General features: G+C 49.3%; 12 protein-coding genes across 12 annotated transcripts; 5 read left to right on the top strand and 7 right to left on the bottom strand.

The window, feature by feature from the left end:
- Window positions 1-39: 39 nt before the first annotated feature.
- On the top strand, window positions 40-1,955 carry N7479_010469 (arylsulfatase; the record flags this gene model as incomplete). The annotated part of the gene is made up of 2 exons (XM_057258160.1): window positions 40-197; window positions 254-1,955. The coding sequence occupies 2 exons, from the start codon at window positions 40-42 to the stop codon at window positions 1,953-1,955; spliced, it is 1,860 nt and encodes a 619-aa protein (XP_057105618.1).
- Window positions 1,956-2,247: 292 nt separating this feature from the next.
- N7479_010468 (uncharacterized protein) lies at window positions 2,248-3,645 on the top strand (the record flags this gene model as incomplete). The annotated part of the gene is made up of 4 exons (XM_057258159.1): window positions 2,248-3,019; window positions 3,046-3,407; window positions 3,435-3,583; window positions 3,606-3,645. 4 exons carry the CDS (start codon window positions 2,248-2,250, stop codon window positions 3,643-3,645), a joined length of 1,323 nt encoding a protein of 440 aa, XP_057105617.1.
- A 650-nt stretch (window positions 3,646-4,295) lies between these two features.
- Window positions 4,296-6,401, top strand: N7479_010467 (Zn(II)2Cys6 transcription factor; the record flags this gene model as incomplete). The annotated part of the gene is made up of 3 exons (XM_057258158.1): window positions 4,296-4,301; window positions 4,349-5,356; window positions 5,409-6,401. The coding sequence occupies 3 exons, from the start codon at window positions 4,296-4,298 to the stop codon at window positions 6,399-6,401; spliced, it is 2,007 nt and encodes a 668-aa protein (XP_057105616.1).
- A 161-nt stretch (window positions 6,402-6,562) lies between these two features.
- N7479_010466 (putative iron-regulated transporter) lies at window positions 6,563-8,392 on the bottom strand (the record flags this gene model as incomplete). The annotated part of the gene is made up of 5 exons (XM_057258157.1): window positions 6,563-6,832; window positions 6,910-7,604; window positions 7,662-7,701; window positions 7,791-7,954; window positions 8,038-8,392. 5 exons carry the CDS (start codon window positions 8,390-8,392, stop codon window positions 6,563-6,565), a joined length of 1,524 nt encoding a protein of 507 aa, XP_057105615.1.
- Window positions 8,393-8,709: 317 nt separating this feature from the next.
- Window positions 8,710-10,486, bottom strand: N7479_010465 (mitochondrial 37S ribosomal protein mS47; the record flags this gene model as incomplete). Its single annotated transcript, XM_057258156.1, is given in 5 exon segments — window positions 8,710-9,339; window positions 9,387-9,914; window positions 9,972-10,133; window positions 10,186-10,238; window positions 10,249-10,486. The coding sequence occupies 5 exon segments, from the start codon at window positions 10,484-10,486 to the stop codon at window positions 8,710-8,712; spliced, it is 1,611 nt and encodes a 536-aa protein (XP_057105614.1).
- Window positions 10,487-10,668: 182 nt separating this feature from the next.
- On the bottom strand, window positions 10,669-11,677 carry N7479_010464 (mitochondrial 54S ribosomal protein uL4m; the record flags this gene model as incomplete). The annotated part of the gene is made up of 2 exons (XM_057258155.1): window positions 10,669-11,520; window positions 11,594-11,677. 2 exons carry the CDS (start codon window positions 11,675-11,677, stop codon window positions 10,669-10,671), a joined length of 936 nt encoding a protein of 311 aa, XP_057105613.1.
- Window positions 11,678-12,592: 915 nt separating this feature from the next.
- N7479_010463 (mitochondrial 54S ribosomal protein mL38) lies at window positions 12,593-13,915 on the top strand (the record flags this gene model as incomplete). Its single annotated transcript, XM_057258154.1, has 2 exons — window positions 12,593-13,124; window positions 13,191-13,915. The coding sequence occupies 2 exons, from the start codon at window positions 12,593-12,595 to the stop codon at window positions 13,913-13,915; spliced, it is 1,257 nt and encodes a 418-aa protein (XP_057105612.1).
- Window positions 13,916-14,106: 191 nt separating this feature from the next.
- Window positions 14,107-14,713, bottom strand: N7479_010462 (putative mitochondrial inner membrane protease subunit 1; the record flags this gene model as incomplete). The annotated part of the gene is made up of 2 exons (XM_057258153.1): window positions 14,107-14,292; window positions 14,354-14,713. The coding sequence occupies 2 exons, from the start codon at window positions 14,711-14,713 to the stop codon at window positions 14,107-14,109; spliced, it is 546 nt and encodes a 181-aa protein (XP_057105611.1).
- Window positions 14,714-15,399: 686 nt separating this feature from the next.
- N7479_010461 (OBAP family protein) lies at window positions 15,400-16,227 on the bottom strand (the record flags this gene model as incomplete). Its single annotated transcript, XM_057258152.1, has 3 exons — window positions 15,400-15,425; window positions 15,482-15,937; window positions 16,014-16,227. 3 exons carry the CDS (start codon window positions 16,225-16,227, stop codon window positions 15,400-15,402), a joined length of 696 nt encoding a protein of 231 aa, XP_057105610.1.
- A 387-nt stretch (window positions 16,228-16,614) lies between these two features.
- N7479_010460 (uncharacterized protein) lies at window positions 16,615-17,224 on the bottom strand (the record flags this gene model as incomplete). Its single annotated transcript, XM_057258151.1, has 2 exons — window positions 16,615-17,074; window positions 17,145-17,224. The coding sequence occupies 2 exons, from the start codon at window positions 17,222-17,224 to the stop codon at window positions 16,615-16,617; spliced, it is 540 nt and encodes a 179-aa protein (XP_057105609.1).
- Window positions 17,225-17,816: 592 nt separating this feature from the next.
- On the bottom strand, window positions 17,817-19,013 carry N7479_010459 (uncharacterized protein; the record flags this gene model as incomplete). Its single annotated transcript, XM_057258150.1, has 1 exon — window positions 17,817-19,013. One exon carries the CDS (start codon window positions 19,011-19,013, stop codon window positions 17,817-17,819), a length of 1,197 nt encoding a protein of 398 aa, XP_057105608.1.
- A 242-nt stretch (window positions 19,014-19,255) lies between these two features.
- N7479_010458 (uncharacterized protein) lies at window positions 19,256-20,989 on the top strand (the record flags this gene model as incomplete). The annotated part of the gene is made up of 1 exon (XM_057258149.1): window positions 19,256-20,989. The coding sequence occupies one exon, from the start codon at window positions 19,256-19,258 to the stop codon at window positions 20,987-20,989; it is 1,734 nt and encodes a 577-aa protein (XP_057105607.1).
- Window positions 20,990-20,999: the final 10 nt, after the last annotated feature.

Here is a 20,999-nt window from a genome sequence, read left to right as displayed (position 1 = left end):
CCCATTACCCCTCACTTCCGTTATTTTTTTTTTTAAACAATGTCATCCAGACGCCCCAACTTCCTCGTTATAGTCGCCGACGACCTCGGTTTCTCCGATGTGGGCTGCTTCGGCGGAGAAATCCGCACCCCCAACATCGACCAAATCGCCAAAGAGGGACTTCGGTTTACCGACTTCCACGCAGCAGCAGCATGCTCGTAAGTGTACCTTTGCCCTGTTCGGACCAGCTCTCACCCAAACTCACAATACTTAGTCCTACACGTGCCATGATCATGACAGGTACAGACCACCACATCGCTGGTCTGGGAAACCTAATCGAATGGACCAACATCTCCGGTCAGAACGGACCAAAAGGCTCAGAGATGAGCACTGCGCCGCAGCGCGGGATGCCAGGATACGAGGGCTACCTCAACGAGCGTGTCGTAGCACTCCCAGAGATTCTGCGTGACGGGGGATACCACACCGTGATGTCTGGCAAGTGGCATCTAGGTCTGACACCAGAGCGATCACCACACAAGCGAGGATTCGAGCGTTCATTCGCGCACTTACCCGCCTGCTCAAACCACTATGCCTTCGAGCCGGAGCTAAAAGACCAGGACCAGCTCCCGACTTTCATCGAGGCCAGCTATATCGCCCTGCACATGGAAGATGGCGACTACGTGCGCCATCTCCCAGATGACTGGTATTCGTCCGACGGGTACGGCAATAAGATGGTAGATTATCTGAAAGAATGGAAAGCGAGCGGCGGGAGCGAAGGCCCCGATGGAAACGGAGACCGGCCGTTCTTCGCTTATCTCCCCTTCACGGCGCCGCACTGGCCGCTGCAAGCTCCACGCGAGTACATCGACCATTATCGTGGTGTGTATGATGAAGGTCCCGATGTGCTCCGCGAGAAGCGACTACAGCGTCTGAAGGAGCTTGGGATGGTGCGCGACGATGTCGAGCCGCATCCCGTCCAAGCGGAGGAGGTCAAGGAGTGGGAGGAGTACAGCCCAGAAGAGAAGAAGAAATCGGCTGTTGCGATGGAGGTGTTTGCTGGTATGGTTGAGTGCATTGACTCAAATGTCGGGAAGGTAGTTGAGTATTTGCGGTCTATCGACGAGCTGGATAACACGTTCGTGTGCTTTATGTCTGATAATGGTGCCGAAGGCGCCGCCTACGAGGCCTACCCGATGGTGAAGAACGGCGTTATGCCCCATCTGCAGAAATACTACGATAACAGCATCGAGAACCTCGGGAACGGGAACTCGTTTATCTGGTACGGTCCGCGCTGGGCGCAGGCTGCTACTGCCCCGTCGCGTCTGTATAAAGCGTACACCACCGAGGGCGGCGTGCGCGTCCCATTCACCTGTCGCTTCCCGGCGAATTTCAATGTCAACCCTGCAGATGTTGAGTCAAGTATGGGCGGGATCACGGATCAGTTCGCTACCGTTATGGACCTCGCACCGTCGATCCTGGACATGGCGGGGATCAAGCATCCGGCGCCGATGTATCAGGGTCGTGAGGTGGTCGAGATGCGAGGACGGAGCTTCCACCCCTGGGCAATCGGCGAGGCAGAACGGATTCACCCGGTTGAGTTTATTCAGGGATGGGAGACGTGTGGACGGGCAGCGTTGCGTTGTGCGGACTGGAAGATCGTTTTTATTCCCAAGCCTAAAGGCCCTGAGAAGTGGCAGTTGTATAATCTCGTGCAGGATCCTGGAGAGATTCACGATCTGTCAGATGTCGAGCCGGAGAAGATGAAGCAGCTGCTTAAGCTCTGGGATCAGTATGTGCTTGAGACGGGTGTTGTCCCGCTTTGTCCTGACCTTGGGGAGTTTTTGGAGGCGACGGAGGCACAGATGCCTGAGAATGCATGGATGGAGTTTGACTATTGGAAAGACGGGGCTAGAGATGAGCCGGAGAAGTTTACTCGTCAGCCGCCGAAATTTCAGCGGACCGTGAAGCCTTTCTAAGCCTTTCTGATGGAAGAGTAGAACTGTTATAGCCGAATCCATGCATCCAAACAGATTAAACAAGTAGAAATGACTTGTCATCAGCCTTTTGTTTCAGAAAATGCAACTGGCCGATACTTTTGGGCAACCGCGGGGTAAAGCCATTCTAGATGTCACTAGGATAGACGTCTACTTATATTAGACGTACATTCCCCTTGAGCCCAGAACTCGAGAAATTTCAAAATGAATACCAACATACCCCCAATAGTTCAAGGCAAACTAATGTTCTTCGACGAAGTAGCCTGGGACAAAAATGACGACCAACTATCAGCCTGGAAAGAAAATCCTCTTCGACGACTCAGTCATGAAAGATATAACCCAATTAATCAAATACCACTGCAGAGACGTATTACACCATGCAGGCCTCTCCCCACCGCAAAAAGGCTCTTTCAACATGGTTATCCGACTACGCCTCACCAGCACCTCAGCGATAATCCGCTTCCCAATACCGGGGTACTCCGTCTTCCCAGACGAAAAAGTCACCCGCGAAGTATCTGTGATGCGATTTCTTGAGCGACACATGGGCATCCGAATACCGCACGTCCTGCACCACGGCTGTATCGAAAATCCCGCTCTAGGCCCATACATTATCATGGAGTATATTGACCATAACGCTGATTTGGTGGATGAGCTGAATACACCCGGACTACCGGATGAAGATAGGCCTGTTCTCGACCCAAACGTCAATGAAGATAGGCTGCGCTCCGTGTATAATCAGATGGCAGGATTGTTGCTACAGGTTTCGAAACGCTCGTTTACGCGTATTGGATGTATATCTAATGCTGCGGAAGACGAGTTTGATGATGAGTGGGTTGTGAAACATCGACCGTTGAGTATCAATATGAATGAGCTTGTGCAGGTTGGTGGTGTGACGAATGAGGATCTACCGGCGATGATGGAAACGTTCGAGACGACGGAGGGGTATTTCCTTGCTCTTGCAGAGTTGCATATGACGCATCTTTCGTCGCAGAGGAACGATGCTGTTGACGATGCGCAGGACTGCAGGACGAAGTATATTGCGCGGTGTTTGTTCCGGAAACTCGCGAGGGAGGGACGCTCTGTTGGGTTGGGCAGGAGGGGGTGTTCAAGCTATTCTGTGATGATCTACGGCCAGCGAATATGCTTGCTAACTCAGATTTTGGGTATAAGATATCTGGGGCTATTGATTGGGAGTTTACTTATGCTGCACCGTTGAAGTTCGTGTATAGTCCGCCGTGTTGGCTGCTGCTTGAACGGCCGGAGTACTGGGCGAACGGGATAAATGGTTGGGAGCGGCTGTATGAGGCCCGATTGGAGGTGTTCTTGCAGGAGCTGCGCATGCGAGAGGACGTTGACATTCAACGTGGCGTTATTGGTGAGGAAAATCGGCTTTCTGGGCATATGCGCGAGAGTTGGGATAATGGGGGTTTTTGGGTTAGTTATGCGGCGAGACGAAGTTAGGCTTTTGATATTGTCTACTGGGAGAGGATTGATCGGAAGTTCTTTGGGGAGGGAAGTTTAGAAGACCGGATTGGATTGTTGACTGTTGAGGAGAGGGATGGGATGGAGGCGTTTGTACAGAGAAAATTGGCTGAAAAGGGGGCTTATCAGTAAGATGGTATTCCATTATAGGGGAAGCTCAAATCCACGCCAGGAGTATATAAACGGTTGAAATAGGCAATAGGTCCTGGGGGTTAGTATGAATATAGTAAGAGGCCTGTCGATCAATATCTTGCGGTTGTTGCGCCTGTTCATGTCTTCGACATAATTTTGAGCTAAAAATATGGCTTATTATGTAGGTCACACACTGTCTAGGCATAAAAATAAGCAAATAGATCATGTTTTGTAGTATCAAATGTTCATGGACAGGTATTGTGTCTGGAAATGTCCTCTACTTATGGGCTACATAGTTACAAAATGAAGATGGCTAAATATTGGTATGTCTCTGTTCTCTTCACTCCATAAAATGCACCTGGATTTGATATTTGATTTCTACAGAAATATCAAATCCCTAAGAGAGGTAGTTGGGTGTCGATCACACACCAATCACAGGGAGTCAGTTGCCTAGATGTATATTGGCAACGCCCTAAGGATCTCCTACGACCCATAGGGCTTCTAGATCTAACTTTATATTATTTCTAATGTTTGCCTTGAAGTATTTCATGAATCCCATCCGATCACGATCATCCTCGCCATCCGCAATCCCCGAGAACCGGCGAAATTGCGGGGAAATCGACCCCCGTCGAATTTCTTTGCGACAGACTAGACAGACTACGCTCTTTATCTAGTATGCTTTAGGCTTAACCCGGGGCTTGATCCATCATGGAGGTAATTTGAATATTCGCTTACCTTGTTCCTGGCTGTTCCTGACCCAGACTAACTTGATTTCTTCTCCACAGGTGCCAAAAGCCCGGGGAGCAGGCAGGTCGGGCCCGCGTAGACGGACAGGGTGCCTAACATGCAGGGCCCGTAAAGTCCGGTGCGACGAAGCAAAACCAAGCTGCTCCAATTGCGATCGACTCCGTCTACGATGTTCGTACAAACCCCCTATCCCCCCCGGTGTGGGGTGGGGTTCATCACCAACTCACCCATCAAACAATACAACTGCATCACCGAGTAGCACATCGATCTTAGAGGGTCCAGGCTCATCCGCTATATCTGCGAGTGTATCCCGCTCCTCCGACATAAACTTCTTTAGTACGGTGCTCCGCGCAGACGGCCACCACACAATACCAGCGCCGACAGCCACACTTCGGCAGCTCCCTACAGACCAGGACGTCTATCCTTCCGAGTTTGACATGCTTGGATTTATGGGTGGGATCACTTCTGAGCTGGAACAGAAACATTTGGACTTGACAACAGGCCTTGCGGTGGCTTTCACCGCTAGTCCAGCCTCGCAGTCGCTACCCGCAACACTCATACCAGGCATGGACGAAGGGCATTTTTCAGCAGACCGTCGTATTCCGCTTACTCCAGATACATCATCTTCAATTATTGATGGTACCTCGACCAGCAGTGCTTCGGACGTGCCAACTGCGCGAGGTAGCTTGTCCGACACAGGCGGTACTTCGTATGAAGACCACCTGTTGAAGCACTTTCTGACTATTGACCCGCCGGCTGCTCTTTTCGCGCCGGTCAACATCGAGTGGAAGTATATGCGGCCAGCACTGCTGGCTCATGCACGAGATTCCAGTTCGCTTTTGAATGCGTTGTACTGCTATGCAGATGTCCATAAAGCGATGATGGAAGGGAAAAGATGGCGCTGGGCGCCTACTTTTTACAGAGTGGCCAGTTCGGAGATCCAAGCTTCTATTCACGGCGAGGTGACCGACTCTACGCTTATCAGAGTTTTTGGTTCTATTTTTCTCTTAATGATATCCGAGGTATGTTCTCCTTAGTCTAGATATCGAGCGGACTTGTCTCATATTGTCCCAGATTCTCTCATCTCCCGAAATATGTACCGGAACCTCGTATGTTCACTCCGGGTACCATATTATACAACGATTTCACAATCGTACCAAACATTGGACTGGTCTCGGCCATATTCTGGTATCATGGGTTTTGCTGCTAGATGTCAAGTCCCTGATTGCAGGCCGAGATGGCGATCCTCTCGCTGAGCTTGGCAACATCCCAGAACATAGCATACCACTGAAACCACTAGATATACAACCTTCCCAATCACCTCACCCAACAGCGCCAGACTACAAAGAAGAGGACAGCATCGAAGACCCATTCGTCAGTCCCAGCTACCTCGTCTACGAAGCAATCGTAGGCCCAGCATTCCGATTCTTCGTGCAAGCGCAGCAAGTCGTCCGGCGCATAGTCTGCATCGACCTCCACCACCGCAGCCGCGGAACTCTCACCGACGAGTTCGAAGTCCTCCAGCTCGCCCACAAAGTCGGCGCAGACCTCGAAACACTCTGGCACAGACGTCCCTCAGCAATTGACATCTACGGACGACCAGAGGCTCTAACAGATATCCTGCACGCGCCTGTTGCATTGGAAATCTGCCGCACATTCAGACAGTACGTCGCCAACTTCTTGGCGAACTTTATATATCTGCATCGCGTTGCTTTTGCAATCTACCCTCGGACAGACCGTGTCAACGGTGCAGTCGACCAAATTATTCAACTGGCTACCGTCGACTCTATCGGCCCGGACCATCTACCAGTCAGCTTCCTGTGGCCGCTGTTCGTGGCTGGGCTCGAGGGTACGGATGACCAGCGCAAGTGGATTGTCCACGAGATTCAGCGCATGGCTGCTGCCCACGAAGCTGACTCGGCGCCTTCAATCACTCGCCACCCGTCTGCTGATAGAGTCCTCGTGCTTGTGGAGGAGATGACTCGGCGGCAGGATGTGTCGCGCACATGGGCAGACTCGAAATGTGTGAGGCGGGAAATGTTTTCAGATTTTTTTGTTATAATTTGAACTTCGTGTTCCGCATGAAATGTATATATGAATCTGTAATGGCTCAACGGTGCGCTCATAATTCTAGCGATTTTGCTTTTCTGGTTGAATTTTGTGATGGTCTCGTTCATATTTTCCCACGAAGCATAATACAGGAACTTACAACCACTTTGTAGTATGTTCTAAACCTCCTCAGACACAATTTCTCGATACAACAATTTATCCCCACCCATACACCGCGATCGATGCAGTAGATGACCCCGTTCCTTGCGCACATACGCCGCAAAACAAACAGCAGCGACCGCCACAGCCCCAAAGCTGATCAGCACGGGATATCTGAACTGAGCCGGCAGCGGAAAAGCAATCGTCGAAGCAAAAGAAAGCATCTCGAAAACATTCTGCAGCGCCATTTCAGTCGCCGAGAAGCGGGCACGGGCATGTTCTTGGATATTCTACATAACCCCGCCATTCGTTTAGTACATTCAACCAACCACAAACCGATAAGGAGAGAGAAACCACAGCCACTTACCTCCTGAACAAGAAACTGAACAGACAAATCGAATCCCCAAAGCCCAATGCGACTCAAAGCGACGCCCGCAATCAGCGTCCCCGCTACGAACCGCTCGCTCGAGTCCCAAGCAACAAAGGCCACGGCTGCACCAGCCACGCAGACAAATTGCCAATTCAGGAACCACAGTCCCGACCGAATCGGACCGATACGGTTCATGATCATAGGCGCTGTCCATGTGCCCGATAGCTCGGCGGCAACGGAGCCGATGCGCATGTAGCTGACCTGCAACGAAGAAAAGCCCGTGTGTAGCAGGTATGTGACCATTGTTGCGCCGAAGGATAGGACTGTTAAGTAGAGAAGGCTCAGGGCAAATGATGCTAGGAAGACAGGGCTGGCTATGTACTCCCTCCAGGGTGCCAGTGATGAATCTGGCGAGGAGTCGGCGGTCTTGTGAGATGTATTGTCGTTTTGAGAGGACTCGCTGTTTATATCATCTGTCTCTGTTGTTGAAGCTGGTGTTTGCGTCTTAGTCAAGGCTGGGACTGATTGGTAGACCTGGGCAATGGCCATATATTCAACTAGCACAGATGCAGTGTTCAGGGTGAATACTGTCCACATTGCATATCGGGTTGATATGCTGTCGATCAAGGAGATGAATACTGGTGCCAGGAGCTTGCAGATAAGATCAATCCGTCTCATTGAGGCGTTCAAGTCTGTCATTCCATCAATGTTAGATATTGTACAGTTTGGAGTAGCTTCGGGTTTCTCACCTTGTCGAGGGACATTGATACTATCCGAGATCACGATTGCCTGTCAAAATATCAGCGAAATCTCCTAAAATAAAAATGCACATCGGATGGAATAAATCGGATAATGAAAATACGACTCCCTGCACATACCCAGTCCCGTTCTACAGCCACTGTATTAGCCGTAGCAGCCAATTTCTCTATACAAGCCAGCAAGCCTTGCACAGCGAATAAGACAATCTTAAGCACCCACGAGTTCACAGACAGAGTCGCTACAAAGCATAAACATGACACTGCGACAGGGACTCTTTGCCAGACTACTCGCTTTGATTAGCCATTGGCGCTGAATGATAACACAGTGGAATATCGCTTTGGGAATGTTCTCGTCGCACAAACTTACCAATAGAATGTCTCACAGCTACGAGCCGGTCTGATCGATCAACTTGCGCCCCCAGCCAGGACGATAGCGCGACGGCTGAAAATGCCCGTACTAGAGCGTATATCGAAGCGTATAGTAATGTCCCCGGGAATATCGATGCTAGAAAGAGCACAGCGCCGAATTCGAACATGCGGGAGTTCCATGCTGAGAGAGTGTGTGAAATGTATAAGCGTGTTAATACTGAGCGGGCTTCTGGTGCAGGGATATATTTGGGGGTTGAAGTATCATCCGCCGATGTCGGTAACAGAGTGTCGGAGGGATTGGCGATGCTTTCTGATGAGCGCCAGCTAGGCTCTGGAGATATCTCCAGATCCATGTTGAAATGTGGCGATTTACAAATGCGCAAGGAAATGGCCGATTATTATGGATTTGTTGAGATCAAATTGGGTGTCGGGATCTTCAATCCCGCAGGTGGGCTGAGGATCCTCGTGGAACCATTTTAGTGTGCTATTTTGTGTTCGAGTCGATTGGCTGAATACTACAGTTGTTTTTTTTTTTTCCCAGTTGTCTAGTTCAAGATAATTGCAGATCTTTAGGAAATGCAATAAATAGTATATGGTATATGGGCCCAATTCCCAATAAATTCTAATACACAACAATAAAAATTACAAGCTATAGACGGTATCCCTCTTTTTAATTCCACTTGAGTCCTTCGGGAGCTGATGTCGTCGTCCGTCGGGCAATCACCTCAACGACCTTTCGGCGCACACCCTCGCGGTGGGCGTATTTCTCGAGGAAGTAGTCGACCACGGGTCTCCGCGATGCGTGGCCTTGGCGCACAACCTTCTCAATCTCTTTCTCAGAGGGAAGAGCGAAGTGGGCATGGGGGTAGTTCTTGTAATCTCCCTGGCTCAGAAGTGGTAGACGGGACTCCTCGTTAGGGATCTCGAAGAATTTGTCTACAGTTTCATTTGAGACCTCCTTGAGAGTAGCGGGCTGCCACTCGGGCTGGCGGGGAGGCTTGGACACCAGACGGGCCTTAACACCCTCGACGAAATCAGGGTGGCGCATGAAGTTGGCTGCGATCTCGTGCTCGCGCTGGAAAGTCTCTGAGATGGTCCACTTCTTTCCGAGACGCATCTGGCGAAGGGTCACCTTCAAAGAAGTCGGGGAGCGGCCTGCCAGAGTCTCCAATGTCTTTTGTGCCCACTCCTTGTGCTCGGTTTCCTGCTCCAAAGCCTGGATAATCTCCTCGATGGTGTTGAATTGGAAGCAGCGGTCAATCGCAGTGCGCAGGCTACCGGCCATGAGCATAGGCTCCTCCTCAAGCGGGGGAGGCCGAGGGAGAACTCAGCCATGGTCTTGTTCACAATCTCCAATCGCTCAGGAAGCTCGACGTGGTCGGGGAAAGTCAGCTCGGAAAGACGCTGGGCAACACTGCTCAAAACACTCGAGTGCAGGTAGTGTGTGGCGATGCCGGCGTACAGGGCCTGGACACCCTTCAGGCGCTCCGAGGTCAAAGCCAGGTATGTGCCGGTCTCACCATCGAGACGCGGGAGGAAGAATGAACCGCCAACGTCGGGGAAGAATCCAATGGTGGTCTCGGGCATAGCAAAAACGGTACGCTCAGTCGCAATTCGGAAGGGGGCATGCATGCTAAGGCCACCACCACCACCCATAGTGATTCCATCCATAAATGAGATAACAGGCTTCGAGTATGTAGCGAGTAGGTAGTCGAGGCGGTATTCGAGTCCGAAGAAGTCTGTTGATTCTTTTTGCCCTTCCACTCCACTCTCATTCTGTAGCGCGAGCGCAGCAACATCACCACCTGCACAGAGAGCCTTGGAGCCGGCTCCAGAGATGAGGATCATGTTTGCAAGATGAGATTTCTCCCACTCCTATTCGTCCCACGCTTAGTATTGTGTATTCCTAAAGTTCCGGGTATATATTCTAACCTTCAATCGAGGGAGGATCTTGCGAGCCATCGAGCCGTTGAGGGAGTTGAGCTTCTTGGGTCGGTTGAGCTCAACGCTGCGCAGACCGTAGATCGAGTTGAACAGAACATCATCGCGCTCATCGCCGGGGAGCTCTTTGGGGATATCAGATGAAGTCGACATCTAACGATAGTAAGCACTGGATATCGGGCTTCTCTCCGAACAGGGTGCATACCATAGCTGTTGCCCGAAAGGCAGGGCTGGTCACCTTAGCGCGTAGAGGCATTGCTGAAGGAACGCGCGAGATCCAGCTCGGCGAGGAGACGCGATTGAATTGTCGAAGTAACATCAGGAATTGGAATATGACGAGAACAAGAACCAGAGATGGGGGTTATGTGGTGACAATCAGGTGTTTTCTCCGCTTTACATCGACCTCGGGAGTTTTTTCGCTGGATTTTCTCTCCGCTCCGAGGGTCAACTCTCCGCCCATAACCGACAACCTTGGATATTTTGGCGATCACCCCAATTGATGTCATTTTTCTAAATAGTACAAATGGAAACGAATAGTGTGACTGGGATATAACACAGAAACCGGGTTGGTTACTACATATGTTGTAGCCTCAAGCCGAGTAGAAGAAGTGGTAACGTTCGAAGTATACATGGTCTATTTGTACATAGCTAGATAATGCGAAAAAACAGGAAATGGAAAATGATGCGACTAAACATTCTTCCATGTAGAGCTCATCCGGCTAAAGTCCAGCGGATACACCTTCTTTCCGTCTGCTGAAGGCGAAAAGAGAGTGTCCACCTTCGCCAGGTCCGTCGTATGCGAAAGCAGGATCTTGTGCAGGGCGTTCTTCTCAATAACCAATCTTGCTGTCTCCAGAACATTCTTCACATCCAAATCCTCGACGCTGATAGTTCGTGCGTGGTTCTGGAACTTTTCGACCGCATCAGAGAGCACCTCATTCGGCTTCAGTGTAATGAATGTAGACCGGCCCTTGTGATACCAGCCATGAGCTTTGATGAGATTTCTGATGAAGAAGGGACTGGCGGCATCATCCATCTCGATCGTGTTGTCAACAACAATCAATTCGCCACGCGAAAGCCGGTGGCTGAGAGCAATACGCCAGGCTTGGTCGTAGATCTTCCGGGGCAGATCGGTCGAGAAATCACGGGGATGAGGACCGAAAGCGACACCACCACCTCGTCGAACTGGCGACATCTTATCACCGGCACGCGCACGACCGGAGCCCTTCTGCGCGTACAGCTTCCTGTGACTACCGTGCACATCGTCCCTCCACTTGGTGCTGGCTGAACCTTGTCGGGTACCGTCTCCCTCGTAGATGACTGCGCGGTGGAGAATATCGTGGCGAGTGGGCATCTGGAGTAGCCTCCGGGAGTAGTGGACTAGACGTTGGGGTTCCAAGTCAGGCCAGCGGTAGGTCATGACTTGAACAGGGGTTTGACCCCCTGGTCGTTGCGCTTGTTCGACCTGGACAGCATCCTTAGTCGCAACTGGTGGTTGTATTTTGGCTTCGGTTGCCATTGAACGTGTAAGGCATCGTTGCTGTACGATTCGACACGCTGTCAGTAAATACGTCCTAGAATCGGACCGAGAAGAATTCATGGAGTGCACTAACCGTCACTTGCTTCGGGCCTGACATGAGTCCACCCGAGCTGCGTGAGAGCAGCCGCAGCGACCGAATAATATCGTTACCTGCCATTGTGAAGGACACTGTGTGATCGACGTATAAGTTGGTGATGTCCCAGAGTGTTGAATGGAGCAAAAGTTGATCCCGGGCGGTGGGGGCTAGCAGAACCTTGGCGCTACAAAGTATAGATACACTAGCCCATCTTTCTTTCCTCACCTTACTACTACCTATGTACAAGAATATTTATAAAGTCGGTCTTCCTCCTCTTCGTCATTCTTCTCATTTGAAAGCTGCCACAGCCTCAAAATCATATCCTCAAAGACACAACCTCCAGCTCTAATATACAATGACTAATGCATGCCGCCTTCCAATCTTCGATACTACAAGACGACCTCTTCCTAGGAACTAATAATGTCCGCCAAAGATTTTCCAAGAAATTATCGCTAGCAATCCTCATAAAGTCTTCTTGTAGAACCGTACCTCGACTGAAAACAAACATAAAAGCTTCATACTACGTCGCGACTCACCCCGGCGTTTCCCACTTCATATCACATTTGCAGTCAATTAGAGAACGCTCTAATTCATTGAATTGGTAGAACAGGAAGCAGAGATGAGGAAGGTGAGGAAGGAAGAATCAAAGAAACATTGAAGCATACTTGAATTAATTTCGATATCTACAGGAATAATCGACTGTTTATGCGGCCTTATTATGTCTTTTTATAACTCTCTTTTTATCAATATTCTCTCCCGTTTCTCAGTCTGATACCTAGAAAATGAAAAGCCAGTAAAAATTCTAAACTTTACAGACAATATCTCTTTTCACAACCAGGGACTTTTAGGCTTGAAAGGTTCTAGGTTGACCTACAGAATGTGGCCTACCACTAGGGATCACGTGATGGGTTAGGTCCGAACAGAAAAAGTTCCCCGGGAAGACAACAACATCAGATCCTCAAGGTCAAGCCCATCATAACCCCCAATTCCCAAATCATGGCCCACTGCGAGCGGGCTTCAAAGCCCCTGCTCCAATGCCTTCGCAATACCTACTCTAGGGGCGTGGCTGGAGTCCAGCTCCAAACGCGAGCCTTCCAGTCGACCGCCAGCATTCGAGAGCCCGAAGCTGAAACCCCGAGCCAACCTTTCCACAAGGCACCCGATCCCAATCTTGTGACGAGTCCCCGTCTTGAAAGACGCTTGCTGCGAGAGGGAATCACCCCCATTGGATCTCGTCGTCGCCGTGCCGCGCTCCAAGATTCCGAGAACCTTCCCTTCGAACAAATGCCCTACCAATGTTTCCAAGAAGCCCGAAAGATTCTGCTCGCGGACCGTGAAGAGAAATTGAAGGAGATTGAGACGATGAGGCAGCGCCTTGCTAGACAGGAGGCTTTGTCCGACCAGGAGGCCGGAGGAGCAAAGGCGAAGAAATCCCGCGTTACTGCGATGCAATTACACTTGGAGCGTCTCAAGGTCCTGGCCGATATTAACGACCCCTTCGTCAAGCGGAAGTTCGAAGATAATGAGGGTAATCATCTCCAGATCAATTGAAGGGGTTGAATTGAGGCTAATGGTTCGTTTTCTATCAATTCAGGTGACATGAGCAAGCCCATCTACCGCTTTTTGGCCGACCGCAAATGGCGCGAATACCGCCGCAAGATTCTGGTCCAGCGTATCACCCAGATGAACGTCGTTCCCGATGTCCTGCCTCACTGCGACCCCATCGTCGAAACAAAATTGTACTTCGGTAAGCGACAAGTCCAAGCCGGTGAATTCGTCGAGGCGAAACTCAGCACAAGCGCGCCTAAACTCGACGTGCAAATGTTCGAGGGTGGTGAAAAGTTGGTCACCATTGCAGTTGTCGATCCCGATGTTCCGAACGTTGAGAACAACAACTTCGATTATAAGACACATTTCCTGGCCGTCAACGTCCCCATCTCGGCCACTTCCACCAAGGTCGATCTCGCGGCGCTTTTGGAAGACTCCCAGGTCGTTCTCCCCTGGCTACCACCTGTTGCCCAGAAGGGAAGTCCCTACCACCGTCTTTCTCTCTTCATCATGGAGCAGAAGGATTCCCAGCCTCTCGACTTTGCCGCCGTTAAGGCTAAGGAGAACAACCGCGACACCACCCTCCTTCGCTCTCTCCAGTCCCGTTACCACCTCAAGGCCATTGGTGCTCACCTGTTCCGTACCCAATGGGACGACACGACCCTGGAGGTCATGAAGGAGATTGGATTCGATGGTGCTAACATGGAGCTGCGTCGCAAGAGAGTCGAGCCTCTGCCATATAAGAGACGTAACCCCTCTTCGTTCCGCTGATCTTGGTTTTCTCTCCTGTTTCATGTTCAAGCCTTTAGGTTTTGTATTGTACAATTTGATATATGTATGAATATGCACACTGCTTTAATCCCTTTCAACCAAACTCCATGTGTATGCTTAAACAAATGAACCCGAGTACCACCCATCGACAAACTGCCATCCTCTCTGGTAATGTACACTGTATGTAATCCTCAAATGTTCTGGGCGTCCAGTTGCGCCGGTTGCAACGGATTGGTCACCCACCCCATCTTCGACAGAGGCCATACCCTAGCAACTATCTTCCCATTAATGAGACCCATGGGGACTGGACCGTAATTCCTCGAATCCCTAGACCAGGGAAGATTGTCGCCAGCCAGAAAGACATGACCTTCGGGGATCTGCACAAACATCACAACAAGTCAGCAATTGAACCTCCAGGAACCAAGACACGCAACCCACCTGGATCATATTTCCCTCCTCGCCAATACTCGTGCTAAGCGGCTTATCTTGGCAGACAAAATCCCCAGGCATTCCCACTACCCGCTTGGCCACATGCACGCCTTGAAAGTTCGGGTGACCATATCGCACGACATCTCCGACCTCAATTCCTTTGCCATTGCGGTGCATGCGCGATATTAGGAGCCAGTCACCTCGCACATCGAAGGTAGGGTACATCGACGGACCCTCGCTGAGCTGGATGGTTATCAGGTGCTCCCAGATCAGCGCGCAGGCGCAGAACGTGCTAGCGCCATTGAACGCGAGCCGACCAATTGTTCGAAAATTGGTAGCTTTTATTGCAGACCGGACTATGTGCTCCATGTGTGCTGAATTGGAAGCATGGTGTCATGCCCAGGTAGAGCTGTATCGACCATTCCGCGGTTGGTCAGGAACGGTCATGTGACCGTAGGAAGCATTTAAAACTCGTTTTTTTGCTCCGCTTTTTTCCTCTTCTACCATCATCAGTCAATATGTCCGATGTTTTGAACCAGTGATGGAATATCCCCGTCGCATTGGATATCGAAATCCAGGCGCCTTCTAGCTATGTCAGCTACCTATTAATGTGTGGGTGCTGGGCTGAGAAGGACCTGGATTTTCATTCATGCCCCGATTATTCTGAGCATCTCTACATCCTTGGGATGCTCATACGGTCGATATGCTTTACGGAGTACATAGACATCCATTACCCCTTTCCCTGCCCCCAATTCCGAAAGGGATGTTCGCTTCTCCAATGCTAGAGCGTGCCGTCGCCTATAACTAGGACGAAGCACGTGTGGAATATGAAGCAAGATGAAAATAACCAGCCTATCTCTTCAGATACGTTGTCCTCCAGTGTGCCTCAATATGACCCCATTTCATTATGGGACTGGGTTCTTGAGGCATGTGTAGCGGGGAGACATCTCAATTAGACAATTTATTATCATTCTCAATTTCTTATTCTCTTTTCTAGACTCCTTTGTAGCCTCCTTGGACAATATCAATGTGATGTATCCATGTGTCAGTCATGTTTACTTTTTCCACATCGAATCAGCATCTAACGACCACGTCAGTCCAATACAAGCAAGCCAAATTATCAAGTACAATACATACCAGGATGCTTCTCAACCGGTTCAATTCCCTCCCTCTTCTTCGCCTTCTGTCGATGATCAACTCCAAACCTCTTATTCCGATCCTCCAGCAACGAATCCAATCCCGCAGGATGCGCCAGCTTCGCACTCTCATTCGATACAAAGCTGCCCATCAACTGCGGTTCACCTAGAGGAACAGGATCTCCACGATCAACCTGCCAGAAGTGATAGGTCTTGCCATAGATGGGCGCAATATCTTGCATCTCGGCTGTCTCCGCAGCTTCCCATACTGCATCCGGTACACCGGCTGGTACTGGCATGACCAGCATCCCGCTCTTGACCTCGAATTCATGCGTGTGCCATAGCTTACGTTCTTCGGTGGGAAGAGTCTTGAAAATGCGCGGCGAGATCATGTACTCCACGCCGATGAGGCGGGCATTTGCGTTGGGCGAATCGTAGATCAGACATTGGCGCACATCTGGGTGAAGTATTAATGTCCAACTCGTAGGCCATTCGGTTTTCTTTGAGTTATAGAAATGGCTGTTGGTACATACCCTCTGTTAAATGGGTGCAATAATGATTAGCCTCGACGCATCGGGTTGGATCGTTGGCGTAAACGTGGAATGCATTGAGATGTGCGCAGATTTGTTTAACCGGCGTGAAGTCCTGGATCATTGAAGCTCCGCTCTCGAGGACTCGACTCTTCATTGTTCGTGGATCCCCTGGGAGTTCATTTCCCTTGCAGCAAGAGCTCTTGTTGTTTGACATTTTGCTGTGTATACCTTGATTTCAAGGATGGGTTGTACTCGCAAATTGTCAATTAGTGCCCGTTAATAGAGTCTTCGACGACACGCATTGGAGTTAGTACTTGTGAATATAAATTCATGAGGCAAGTTTTTTAAATGTTTCCGTTACGTTGACGTCACGATGATTGTTGATTTCTTATTTGGGACTATTTACTATTACTGCTACATTTATAAGTGACGACATCTAGATATATAATTTGTGGGAATGAGAAATTGATATGTTGTACTTCGAGCTGTCAAGAGTTGAGTTAATGTTGTAGGGAGATATTGTATGATATTGTTATTATAGACATGGAACAGTTGCGTCAATTCCGCGTCTGATATATTGGACTTAATCTGCCTCAATAACTCAAGCAATAATCTCCCTCTGCTCCAATAAATCATAAGTTGGAGCCTTCCTCATATCATAATTACCCTGACCATCAAAACGGTGCTCATCCTTCTTCCGTTGGCAATAAGCCATTGCCATATTGCGCACTATACTCCACTCAAGCATGCTCGTGCCTAAGGCCTTATTATCGGCCTGGAGTGTTTCCAAGGCCTCCTTTACCCACGAAACACAGTTCCATCCTGGCCGATTTTGTCGAACAGGCGTATTGCGCATAATTTCAGCCGTATGATATCCATCCAATACCTTCCCAATCATGATACGAACAAGTAACATTCTAGTAGCGGTAAGTGAACACTCAAGCTCTTCGAAGTGCCACTCAGAGCCCCCTCCCAATTTTGGACTCTCGTTCGCGTGGTAGCAGAAACCAGTGCTATTCTCTGTTTCAATTTTGGGCCCTACAATTAGGGACCAATGGTACCTATCAAGATATTGGTATTAATCTTGCTGGTTGCTTCAAGCTAAAACAATATCATGGATGGTGATCTCACGTGTCTTCCTTGTCTGGCATGTTTGTGCTGCCTCCTCGTGCGTGGAGAACAACATATATTCGATCTTTGTTAGAGGGCATTGCAAGCGACGTTGACCAAGATGGCTAGATATTCTGCTATTTGGGCCGAGTATCGCTCAAAGGATGGTAGTAGTGGGGTTCTTTTATAAATCTAGTCTATACCGGGGTGTATGGATCTCTTTATATTTTAGTAGCTCAACGGTTGCTAGAAGCTCTGCCCAAAGCTATAGCCGCTCTTGGATAAGATGTGATGTGATTCGGGTTGCATTTGATCTTCCAATGCTTGTCTTAAAATAGAATCGAATTGGGCACTTTTCTCAGATAGGTGCCTCGCACGTTAAACCCGAAAAAAGCGGCCAATTGCATTGGCAGAAATTCCAACCAAACAAAAAATCCCTGCGAGAAGGACTAGGCGCAGCATAAAAATAGAAATTCGAACAACCAGGCGAATTAGTGGCTCGGCTAGCGTCGAATCAGTTGTTAGCGTCGTGTGCTTCTTAAGTGTTGGGCAGATACCGAGGTAAGGTGCTTAAGATATACATATACACAAGAGTTTATTAGGATGTTATGTCTCAATTAATCTAGGGAGTTGACACTGATCCCAGTCAAAGGTGTTCAACCACTAAAGCAACCCCCATGAAGAAAAAAACGTCTATGCATCCAAGTTCTCCAAGTACCGATAAACCTCGACAAAGCTGACAAGCCATTCTTTCTCGATCGCATTGTGAGGATGCAAATAAAGGGGTTTTGGCCGCGAGAAACCTCTGTTATCGCCATATTTGAACGCTATGAAATAGGGCCCTTCTAAAGAAACCCCTTCATTTGCGGCAAAGGGTTCGGAGCATGGAGTATTTACTGTTCGAAGAAGGTCGCCATCTTCATTCGCTGCATTCCTCCACGCAAGCTTAGCATTTTGCTCCGCCGCTTCTGGGGGTGCGATATAAAATCTCGGCATTCCCTCAATAACAATTGTAAACGAACTGATGATAGAAGATGGGTGCGAAGCGGCATCAGCTGTGATTGTGTTGCGCGCCACAACCCGGCCATCTTCTACGATACCATGCTTTTGCATCATATGCAAAAGCTGCTTCAAGGCTGAGTCGAACGGAATGACCCCTAGGAAGTCATAACGGAAATATTCAGAAAAGATGAACTTCTGGATAGGAGCCCGCAGGATTTCACCAGCGACGCCCCGCAATCTCGACACGATGTGTGCAGTATTTGGCCGTTTTTCTTGTGTTGGATCCAGTGTGCGCTTGAGGATATCTGAATTTGCTTCCAACATATCAGCAGTCCAGCGAAGCTGCGAAGCCCCCAACTGGAATAAATTGGCCTTTGCTTTCTGTATGTCATCCCAGCAATTCTGCAGCTCTTCGAAGGAATCGAAGGTCTTGAGAGTTCCATACTCAAATCCATTGGAGTAATTAGGAGAACCGAACCGAGTCAGGTCTGTTTTGCACCAATGAATATTGAGCTCGTCATGAATGTGGACCTTCATCTGATTCGAGATCGCTTTATATTCGTGAGGCCTGATCCAGTGGATAAGTGTGCCAAGGTAGTTTTTTCCAACGCAGTATTGTTGCACAAATGCCTTTCCCACTGCCATGAATATATCTTTGTAGAGGTGGGCAGCGAATTTCCACTTTGCAAGAGTTTCTGGGTCGGCACCGAACATGCTACGGCAGATTGGATGGGACATGATGCGAGTGTCCACTTGATCATCATCGTAGCACAGGAGTTTGAGGACGTCCCATACTCGCAGGTCATCGATGATTTGATGAGTGAGCTCTGTCGGCAGAACCGCTATATTGCGCACTATGGAACTGATTGGTGTTTTCCGATTTTCCATTTTGTAACTGTTGCTGCTTTTGGAAAACATGATTAAAGGAACTTGAAAGATGGAAAATATCACAAAAGGATTTTATGGAGCCTCACAAGATATGCAGCCAATACACATAGTGGGGGCCAAAGACTTCCAAGGAAATACCTGAGTCATTTCCGTTGAGTCACCTTCAGGGGGATTAATCTATGTCCTTCTATGAGGTCCTGTTCTGTTTTTTTGCTCTCGAATTTATTTTTCAAAAAAACAAGATGAAAGAGGAGCCCCTGACCCCGCAGTTGCCAGACGCAGAGACAATTGCACAGCGTCTGCGTCAAGATCAACAAGCCTGCAGAGAGAGAAAAGTGCCTAGTAATCTAGCAATCCAACTATCTTCTGCGACAGATAACCTCTTTGACGAAATTGCCTGGCATCTCACTCCCCACAGCGAAGTCTCGAAAGCATTGCGGTCGACTAGATGCAACAGCATTATCAAAGGCATCAAGGCCTACCTAAACCAGTTGGAAGTGATGACTAAATCAGAGGAACATATATCTATGGATAGTATGCATGTCCCAACAGCAGATGAGTTGGAGACGACACTCAAAGTATTGGACTATTTTCAAAAGCACAACGTGGTTTCTCCAGCAGAGGCTCTGTCTGAGGTTATTCTAGCGGTGCATGGCCAACTCTCCATGGACGAGAATACCCGACACACACAACATGAACGATTTCAAAGACACGGCGCACCAAAAGCCTCAGACATGAAGAAAAGATGCTATATCTGTCGGTATCGCTTCTCGCCCACTGAATCTCACAAACTATACCCGTCACTATGTCGCCAATGTGGCATGTTCAATATCGGCTGCTCAAATATTTCTCTACCAGAAAAGTTAGACCTCACTGGTAAAATCGCACTCGTTACTGGTGGGAGAATAAACCTGGGTTACTTTACTGCATTGAGACTCCTCCGCTGTGGAGCCAGAGTCATCGTATCCTCTCGGTATCCAGCCGATGCTGCAATTCGATACTCCACGGAGCCAGACTTTGCGCAATGGGAGAAACAATTGAAAGTAGTCGGTGCAGACTTCAGGACAGCAAATGATGCTTTCCGGCTGGTACATATTGTTAAACAATTACTCTGTGCCTGGGGTGGCGAGACTCCATCTACTACACCACAATCCCTGGATATACTTATCAACAACGCCGCGCAAACCCTCACTGATCCAATTAAAGGAGAAATGAAGGCCATTTCCAAAGAGGAAAATCTGAAAAACAATCCACAGGCCATCTCCCTACTCGCAGAATCCGAGAACGACAGATATACACCCCGCGTAAGAGGAGGACAACAAGCAACCTGGATCCCACGCATTACGAGCAACAAAACTCAGCCTCAAATTGAAGACACGGGCAGTACTCAACCTACAAACCAAATAGCCACGAAAGGTCTCCGAACAATCGACGATGAAGATGAAGAACCCTCAAAATCATCCTGGGTCCAATCCCTCCACGAAATCCCCTACGCAGATCTAATAAGCGCCCACTCTGTCAACGCCTTCGTGCCGCTGATACTCTGCCGCGAACTCCTCTCAGTGATGGGCACTTCAACCTCCTCCTCTGCTTCTCCCTCTTCACCATCCACGCCGGCAGGATATATAATCAACGTCTCATCCCGCGAAGGGATACTGGAAGATACACCACAGTCAAGCAGCAAAGCCGGACACCACGTACACACGAATATGTCCAAAGCAGCGATCAATATGATAACAGAGACAGAAGCACACGCTGCATGGAAGGGACGGCGTGTTGCTATGAATTCTGTTGATCCAGGATATATGAGTGCTGCGCCGGAATGCCGGACTGTGGAGGGATGTCCGATTGGGTTTGAGGATGGTGCTGCGAGAGTTTTGTGGCTTGTTGCTGTCGGGGAAGTTGAGCGAAGGGTCATTTGGGGGAGGTTTTTGAAGCACTTTCGAGAGGGGGTTGCCATCACGCGGAGAGGGTAGAGAGATGGAT

This window comes from Penicillium vulpinum (genome assembly GCF_028829585.1).
Source record: "Penicillium vulpinum strain IBT 29486 chromosome Unknown utg000004l_segment0_segment0, whole genome shotgun sequence".
Taxonomy (NCBI): Eukaryota; Fungi; Ascomycota; class Eurotiomycetes; order Eurotiales; family Aspergillaceae; genus Penicillium; species Penicillium vulpinum.
The sequence above is the reverse complement of the archived record's forward strand: the minus strand, read 5'-3'. Positions and strand labels throughout refer to the sequence as shown.